This window comes from Plasmodium malariae (assembly GCF_900090045.1).
Source record: "Plasmodium malariae genome assembly, chromosome: 10".
Classification (NCBI taxonomy): Eukaryota; Apicomplexa; class Aconoidasida; order Haemosporida; family Plasmodiidae; genus Plasmodium; species Plasmodium malariae.
Genome location: NC_041784.1, coordinates 431,129 through 441,576, shown reverse-complemented (window position 1 = coordinate 441,576; position 10,448 = coordinate 431,129). Strand labels below are relative to the sequence as shown.

At 22.0% G+C, this 10,448-nt stretch overlaps 1 protein-coding gene across 1 annotated transcript; it reads left to right on the top strand.

Moving 5' to 3' along the window:
• Nucleotides 1–7,171: 7,171 nt before the first annotated feature.
• Nucleotides 7,172–9,745, top strand: PmUG01_10019500 (zinc finger protein, putative; the record flags this gene model as incomplete). The annotated part of the gene is made up of 1 exon (XM_029005376.1): nt 7,172–9,745. The coding sequence occupies one exon, from the start codon at nt 7,172–7,174 to the stop codon at nt 9,743–9,745; it is 2,574 nt and encodes an 857-aa protein (XP_028861971.1).
• Between the last annotated feature and the right edge of the window lie 703 nt (nt 9,746–10,448).

Here is a 10,448-nt window from a genome sequence, read left to right as displayed (position 1 = left end):
GCTCAAAAAAAATAAAATAAAAAGGATAGGAAAAGAAAAGAAATAATAAACAATGTATTAAATATATATATATATAGTATGCCCTTAACTGTGATGGGGCGCTTTACTGTTCTTTTTAATAAAATCTGTTTGCTCATATTATTTTTAACATGGGAGAAAAATTTTAGTAAGTTCAAGGCGTCTTCATAGTATCTGACATTAACACTATTTTTTAAAATACAAATCTACAGAAGGGGATGCAGGAATGAACATGCATACTCCTTCATAACAAATTACAATATATATTAATTTTGCTTAAAAAAAAATTATTTTTCCGCATACCATTACGTTATCGCTAATTATTATTTGTATCATATTCACATAATTTAAAAAAAATTTTCTGACATGGACAGGCAAAAAAAAAAAAAAAAAAAAAAAAAGAGAAATGGATTATTCAGCAAATAGCCACTGTTAACAAGCGTATCATGGCTACACTAAAGCACAGAAAAACATAAGAGTTAATAAGTACTCATGGACACATGTGTATATATATATATATATATATATATATATATATATATATATATATATATATATATAACAATTTGGAATATATATCTACATGTTCACTAAGAATTACTAGAAATTATTAACATATGTATACTGCAATATCAATATATAATATTATAAAAAATTCGTAATTACTCTAATTAAATGAATGATTCATAAATTTAAAACACATTTTCAAATAGAATGAAGTGTGGTTTATCATTTGCATTTTAGCAACTGAGACATGCATAAAGCTAAACTAAAAAAAATTAGAACGTTTTTCTTATTTTTTCACTATAAATCTTTATCCAAAGAATAATTTTTATTGCTGTGAAGCAAGTCCACTACCATGTAATCAAAACTGTTAAAAGTTTCAACATGTTTGCGCATGTACATACCTGCTAATGTATATATATATGTATACATGTACATGTGGTTATGGCATTTCTAACGCTACACTTTACCTCTTACACAAAGCAGAGAAAAACATTAACGGGATAACCCTTTTTTTTACTTATATAATTGATGTATAATGAGATTAATTAAATAAAGTTTAGGACATGAAAAATTATATTTTTTATAGTTTAACTTTTACATACATACATACATACATACATACATACATACATACATACATACATACATACATACATACATACATACATACATACATACATACATACATACATACATACATACATACATACATACATACATACATACATACATACATACATACATACATACATACATACATACATACATACATACATACATACATACATACATACATACATATATATATATAATATATATTTACCGAAGCTACTACATACCCTATTAATTATTATTTTATCCCTTCCATAACTTTATTATTGAATGTATCACAATACCACTTAAAAAGAGAATTCATATTTATTCATAAATTAGAAAAATAAGAGAAATATTTAATTATTACATTTATTATATAATAACATATATATATATATGCTATTTTGTAAATAACTACGTATTTATTTTATGTGCGGAATTCGAATAGCCATACTTACTGTAAAACTCTTTTTTAAGGCACCTTAAAGTTACATAAAATTATGTATATTTTATATATATATATATATATATTGTATTCGTATTCTACTTCACATTATGTATAGAGAAATAGCGATTTTATTTTATATATATATATATATATATATATATTTTTTTTTTTCTTGCGTATCCCTTTTTTTCCCCAATTCTTTCTTTTTTCCTTTTTTTTTTTTTTTTTTTGTTTTATTATAGTTCAAAAATTATACTAATAAGAAAATATGTTTTTATGTAAGACCTCTTTTTTTTCTTTTTTTGTCTTAAGTTACTAGAGAATTATTATGATAACATTAATATAAAAAAAGACGTGCAAATAATAAATAACACAGGAGAAAAAAATAAAACAACAATAACAGAAATAATAGGAATTATATTATACATAAATAAAGGAAAAATATACATCCTAAATTTAAAAATTAATGTATACATATATAGTACAGAATAAAATCTTCGTAAGCTTACTATTTACTTTATATTAATATAAAAATAGTAGAAAATGCAGGTAAAAAAAAATTAGAAAAAATGGTATATTTATATGTATTATGTAAGGATACATTAAATTAAAAAAAATAATAATTTATCATTTTTTCATTATTTATATTGTTTGTTATTTCCCAATATTTTGTTTACATCTCAGACCTTTTTTTTTTGTTTTTTTGTTTTTTTCTATATATTATTAATATTAGTATAAAAAATGAAAAAAAAGCATACCACATATTATTTATATATAATATACTTAACATGCATGTAAAAATAAATGATGATATATATAATATATAAAAAATATATAAATATTTATATATATATATATATATATAAATGACCATATATATTTTATTATATATATTGTAGTCATTCAGTACAATAAAATTTGGTTAAATATAAAATAATTGTTTGGTTCCCTCAATTTTTACAAAAATATTAAAATTCAAGTAGAGTTTTTATTGTAGTTTTGTAGTTTTTTTTTTTTTTTTTTCTGATTTGAATTACTAGGTGTCTCGATAAAAAGAGGGGAACACATTAGATATATAATTTGTCTGCATAATATATATATGTATAATATATATAAACAAACATACAAAAATGTTATAATAAAAAAAAAATATAAAATTTGACACATTTATATTTTATTTAATAATTTTTAACTTTTATTGAAAAATGATCGATACAATAAAATAAGTAGTTAATCGCGTTCATGTATATAAATTTAATATATATATACATATATATATAATTATATGTATATTTTTTTTTCTTTTCTCTCTAATATAAAAATATAGAAATGCTTTGTAATAAAAATATAATTATTCTTACGTTTTTATCTTATTCTATTTTATTTCATTTTATTTTTTTATATAAAAAAAAAAAAAAGTTAAATTCAATTATGCTTTTATTTTATATGCTTTTTTTTTAAAAATAATGCTATATATATATATATATATATATATATATATATATATATATATATATATATATAATAATAATATCGTATATAATTATTTTATTATATATTAAAATACTAGCATTATATTTTTATGCATCTTTTTGCTCTTAAGGTTTTTATATATATAATATATATACAAGAATAATTTTATTATCATAGAATATATTTAAAAAGAAAATAAAATGTATGCATATATAATTATAATATAAAAAAAAATACTAAAAAGAATTTTTTTTTTCTTTAACATATGTTTTTCATATTTTTTTTTTTTCCTGTTTTGCATTTTTTTTAAATTTTTGTTTACATCTTTTTTTTTTTTTTATCCTGTCCCTTAGTATATCATTAAACATCTCTTCTTTTTTATTTTTTCTTTAAAAAGTCACCTTTTTTATTTTAAGAGGAAAACAAAAAAAAGCGTATTTATTTTTTTCTTATATATAGCAAAAAAGGAGTTTTTTATTTTGTATCAAAAATAGCACGATTAACACTTACTCACGCATAGCCATATGTTTATATATATATATATATGTATATATGTATGTATGTATAAATACATATAAGTAGCCTTGCATCTGATTATGATGATATGTATAAAATAATACATAGTATTATATAGTATCACATAGTATTACATAATAATACATAATTATATATAATAATATATAAAACTTAAATTAAAAAAGGTACCTATTTAAACAGTATACATACATATTATATATAAGCAGACATGTTTAAGCAGATATATTTTAAAAGGCATATGATAAATGGTATATGTATAAACAATATATATAATACCAGCACACGTAAATATATATATATATATATATATATATATATATATATATATACATACATATACAATAATGTACAATCTATACATACATTTATACAGTTTATAATATATAATTTATGACAAATTTTTTTATATTTAATTAAGTTTTTAACGTTTCCTATTTAAAAACCACATATAAAAACAAGAATAAAAGTAAGACTTAACCTTAGCATCTTTTAATAAATGAATTTGTCACCGAGGAAATGTTTTAATATAAAATTAATTTATGATGAAAGAGGAGTTATATACATATATGTCTCTCATTTTTTTTTTTTTTTTTTGTTTTTTGATTAATAATTATATGTATGTATGGATATATTTATAATGTATATATTATATATTTATAATATATATGCATTATATAAACACGAACATAAATATATTTATATATATAATGTCCGTATGCCTTAGAAATATGTTCATCCACACATATATTATGTAACCATTAATATTCTTTGTTTTATATATTGTTTTAATTTTTTATTTTTTGCCTTGCTTTAAATAAATTTTTTTTTTTTAAAAACCCTAATTATACCATCTAAAAATTATTTTCTTTTTTTTATCTTATGTTTTAACCATATGTGAAGAATTATTATTATATATACATAATATATAAATATATAAATTTACATGTATATGTATATATATATATATATATGTGCCTTTTTTGCAATTTTTTTTTTTATACGTTTCATCACACGCATGGTATCATTTTTAATATTTATTTTTTTGAAATATTTATTGCAGGATTTTAAAGATATAAAAATATATACTTAATAAAATAAGTATATTTGTATGCTGCCTTATTTTCGTTATGTGTAAACATTACATATGTATATTATGTATATGCATTTATTATTACTACACAATATGTATTTAACCTGAGATTTTTTATAATTTATAAAATATTGTTTTATTTGTCCCTTAATATACATATTTTCAGTGTTACTTTTACACATATTTATTTTTCTTATCATTTTCGTAGCAATTTTCTTATCTTTTTCTGTGCATTTTTATTACCTTAACATTTTTTTTTTTTTTTTTAATTTTTATTTGTACATCTGATAATATATATAATGTTATCGTGATAATAATTGTTTTATTTTATTTTTTCTCCTCTCTTTTCCCTTTAACCTATTATTATATTCTTTTCTTTTCTTTTTTTTTTTTTTTGAAAGTTGTCTTTGTTCTATTAACATTAGGAGAATTTATGTTTAAAATAAATAATAAGTAAACGCGTTATTTCAAGGTACATCTCATATATATATATAATAAGTGTTTACAATATTTTTATATATGTTCTATTATTTTATTTTTTTTTGAATTTATTTGAAGAAAAAATTAGTTCATAATTTTTATGTTTATGTTTATTTATTTATGTTTTATTATTTTTTTTTTTTTTTTACGTATACGTGTAACACATCTACCTTGTTTTGAAAACTCCATTGAAGCGTTTATTTATATGTATAATATATATATATAACATATATATATGATATACATATAATATATACTTATTTATTTTTATGTACAGATTTTATTATTTCATTTATTGTATTTTTTTTTTTTTTTTATGTGATATCATGTAATACTAACAATTTATAAAATTTAATGATTAATATATAGTACAATTTTTACTGCAATCAGTTTTTTAAGTGCTCAAATATATTCTTTAAAGTATTCCTTTTGTGTTTTAAACTAATTTACATCATATCATATACATTCGTGTATACCCATGTTTATGTGCTCAAGTGTACATTTGTATGTATATAATTATTGTTTTATAGTGTTTCATGTATTCGCATATATACATACGAATATATACATGTGCCCATATAAACATATGCATCATATACATTTACATATATATATATATATTTAAGTATACATACAAAAGAAACACATTACGTACGTTTGTATATTATAAGCCCATATATTTTTTTTTCTTTTTTGTACGTTTTAATTGTAATTGTTTAAATATAATTACATTATTTATAAAAAAAAAAAAAAAAAAAGATCATATAATAAGAGGTTTATCTAATTGGAATAAATTTCGAATTACAGTGAATCTTAAAAAGAATAATGTAATTACAGAAATGAAAAAAGAAGAAAATAAATGAACTATACCTAATTGAAAATTTGATACATATACACACGTAGATATTATATATTTATGTACATATATATATATGTACAAATTTGCACATATTGTTGTATTTTTATAAAAAATATACGAACATATACATAATAATACATACAAAAGTTACTTAAATATATGTACATACGCACAAATGCGTATACATATATTTAGATATAAATTATGCATATCATTTATATATATATATATGCATATATGCTGTCATTCCTATTATATATGTGTATGAATAATATATGTATTATATATAAGTTTGATAATATATGTTACCCCCCTTTTCTCCCTTTTACTTTAGCGCAGAATCATATAACACGTAATAATAATAATATTGTTATTCTAATAATAAATATTTATATAATACTATTAGTAAAATTTTAAAAATCATGTAATTTTTATGTAAAAAAATATATATTGTTTTGAAAATTTTGACGAGCTGGCACATTTTAGTCTCGGAAATTTTTTATTTATTTATCAGTTAATTTTCGTTTTTATGTGCTTTATTTATTCATTTAATTCTACTGTTTTTTATTTTTTATTTATTTTATTATTTTTTTTTTTTTATTGCTTGAAATGTAAGATTGTTTAAAGTTTTTTGTGCCTGTTTGAATGCAGATTTATATGGCCCCAAGTAATTAAATAATGTTTTGTTATACGTAATTATATATATATATATATATATATACTCACATACTCACATACTCACATACACACATACACACATACACATACATTATCTGCGTTATACGTGTATATATGTATAGGTGTATACAAATTGTACATATATGTGTATGCATATATATATATATATATATATATATATATATATATATATATATATATATATATATATATATATACATGTATATCTTTTTTTTTCTTTTTATTCCCCTCTTTTATATTTGCTTAAGTTTATGTAAAAATTGTCGTTAATTTAAAGCAATTTTACTGTACGCTGTTTTGCTTAAAGTTTTTCCTATATTTGCTAAGTGTATCACTATTTTGGGTGTATACATAATATTATATATGTACGTGTGTTTAATACAAAATGCTGGCAAAGAACGTAAATAATCAGTCCCCATTGGTAGTAACTCAAATACCAAGGAAGAAGCAATTTTATAAGACAAAGATGTGTCCATGGTTTTTTTCAGGGAGGTGTGATAGAGGAGTAGATTGCTTATTTGCTCATTCACAAGAAGAACTAAATCCAATACCAGACTTATCATTTACTAGTTTATGCCCTTTAGCAAAAAAAGCAGGATCATGTAAAAATGAAAATTGTAGTTATGCCCATTCTGTTTGTGAATTAAGACCAACAGGAGATTTATACAAAACTGCTCCTTGTACCAAATTTTTGAGGGGGAAATGTAATGCCGAAGCACATTGTAGACATGCACATTATATTCAAGAGTTAAGACCATTACCTGGTAATTTATCTCCTTCCCAAAATGCTATTAATCTTATGTTAGCGGCCCCTATGTCGAACGCTTTACAGAAGGTTGAAAAAAAAAAAAATAATAATAATAACAACAATAATAATAACAACAATAATAATAACAACAATAATAATAATAATAATTATAATAATAATAATAATAATATTAATAATAGTAATAATAATAATAATAGTAATAATAATAATAATAATAATAGTAATAATAATAATAGTAATAATAATAATAATAATAATAGTAGTAATAATAATAGTAGTAATAATAATAGTAGCAGCAATAGTAGTGGAAGTAAAAGAAACGTTAATAGCAATAGCAGTAGTAGCAGCAACAGTGTCAACAGTAGCAACAATATGAACAATAATATAAACAATAATAGCAACAGCAGAAGCAACAGAAGCAACAACAATGGCAACATCAATAATAGTAATAATCATTTTGTAGAGGAGAGTAAGAAGAGTAACAACATGTTGAAGCAATCCAACAATAACATGATGTGCAATTTTCCCCTACACAATAGCACAAACAATAGATTTAGAAAAAACTTGAGCAAAAACGCCAGTGCAGATAATAGTATCAGCGGAAATGTTAGCAGGAATGTTAGTAGGAATGTTAGCGGTAATATGAATGGACAGATGAATGGACAGATGAATGGACAGTTGAATGGACAGTTGAATGGACAACTGAATGGACAGATGGACGGCCAGATGAATGGACAGATGAATGGACAGATGAACGACCTTGTTGGAGGTCATGTGAGCGGCAGTATGAATGGTATTGTTGTTGGAAATGTTAATGGCAACATGCAAGATAGTGTAAACAGTAATAGTTGTGTAACTAATAGTATGAATATTATTAACAATAATTACCAGAAGAGCTCGTCATACCCGAACAATTTATATGCTTTATTAAAGAGTAAAGAGAGCAACGAAGAATGTAATAATAATAGTACTACTACTCTTAATAGTGTGAACTTTAAGAATTATATTTTGAACAATAATAATAATGAGTTTGAAAATAGCAATGATATGTTGAGCACATTTAATATAAGAAATCTACAGAATATGTACACGAAATCGCATGAAGTTAACAGCGGAACGTACAAGTCTCTTAACGAGTTGATCACACAGGATGTAAATATTAACTGTGCCATGAATGGAAATGTAAATTGCAGTTTGAATGGAATTATTACTAATAACATGAACAATTGTATAGCGAACAGTATGGTGAAAAATAGGAATAATAATGATATTTGTATTGGAAGTGGCCTTGGCTGTAATAGTGGAAATGGCAGTGGCAAGCACTACAATTTAAGCAAGTCAAAGAAGAAAGAGGCATTGAATAATCATTATTGTTCTTACTCAACGAAAGAAGAATCGAATTTATTACCAGTAATCAGGTTATCGAGTAATTCATCAAAAGAATATGTATCAAATAATGAAGGGAGTAATAATATTTTAGTTAATACAATAGACCATATGGAGCTTACTGCGCAAGATAGTGCTTTAAAAGTAATTGAAGATGATAATGAAAAATTGAATACAACTGATATTAATAATTTCTTGAAATTATTACATATATCAAACACAAATGGTTATAATGATCAACACTTTTTATTTAATGATGAATATACAAATACGACATCAAATTGTGGACATAACAATAGCCTTTTAACTAATCATGCAAATAACCGTGCTATGAGTAATAGTTATAGCAACAGTAACAGTAACAGTAACAATAACAGTAACAATAATAGTGACCATATGTTGTATGAACCGTACAAGACTCTACCCCTGACCAGAAACAACTTAAAACACCAGCCAAGTATGATGGAAGACCAATCGTATATGCGACAGGAACATTTCTATGTGCGTAATAATGGGCATAGTAATATGAATAACAATGTGAACAATAGTATGAACAATAGTATGAACAATAGTATGAACAATAGTATGAACAATAGTATGAACAATAGTATGAACAATAGTATGAACAGTAGTATGAACAGTAGTATGAACAGTAGTATGAATAATAGTATGAGTAATAGTAACAGTAATATGGAACTCATAAATAGTGGTCAAATTAATAATACAAGGAAGTATAACAACGACCCAGATGACAACGTAAAAAATATTTATAAACTTAGCAATAACCCATTAATTAGTTGTTCAAATTTCTGGAATTATCCAGAAGATGAGCTAGCTACCACAGCATCAAAAATTGTACAAAATGTTGAAATATTTGACTATTAGAAAACATGGGGAGAAAAAAAAAAAAAAAAAAAAATTTTTTTAATGAATTAAGAAATAATAATGTGCTTTAAAAATATTAGCAAAAAATGTATTGTTGGAGAAGGAGGATATCATATACATAAAAAAAAAAGGAACAACATAATAATATTATACATAAGAAAGTATATAATTACGTTATATTATATTCTTATCTAACCATTTGACAGTAAAAAGTATATAAAATTATTTCTAGCAAACGGCTAGTGCAGTGCTAATTCGTGACATATATTTATATACATATATATATATATATATATCGTATTATGTGTGTATTTATTTACATATATGTATTTACATATATTTGTAAATAATTAATGAGCATAAAAAAAAAAAAAAAAAAAGTTTGCAAAACAAATGATTTAAAAAAATAATAAAAGAAAAAAACAGTATGTTGTGGGGGTGTATATGTTTAGGTATATAATTATAATACACCCCATGTATATGTGTGTGTGTATTATTATCATATGTTTCAAATCTTTGTATAACTAATTCTAATGAAATAATAATAGTATGTAACATTTTTTATTTAAATGTGTCAATTCATAAACAAGTAAAAAGTACATTCTTTACATGTAGAAGTGTACGTGTATATATATATATATATATATGTATGTATATATTATGTATCTTTCCATTTATATATATATGCACATATAGCGTATAA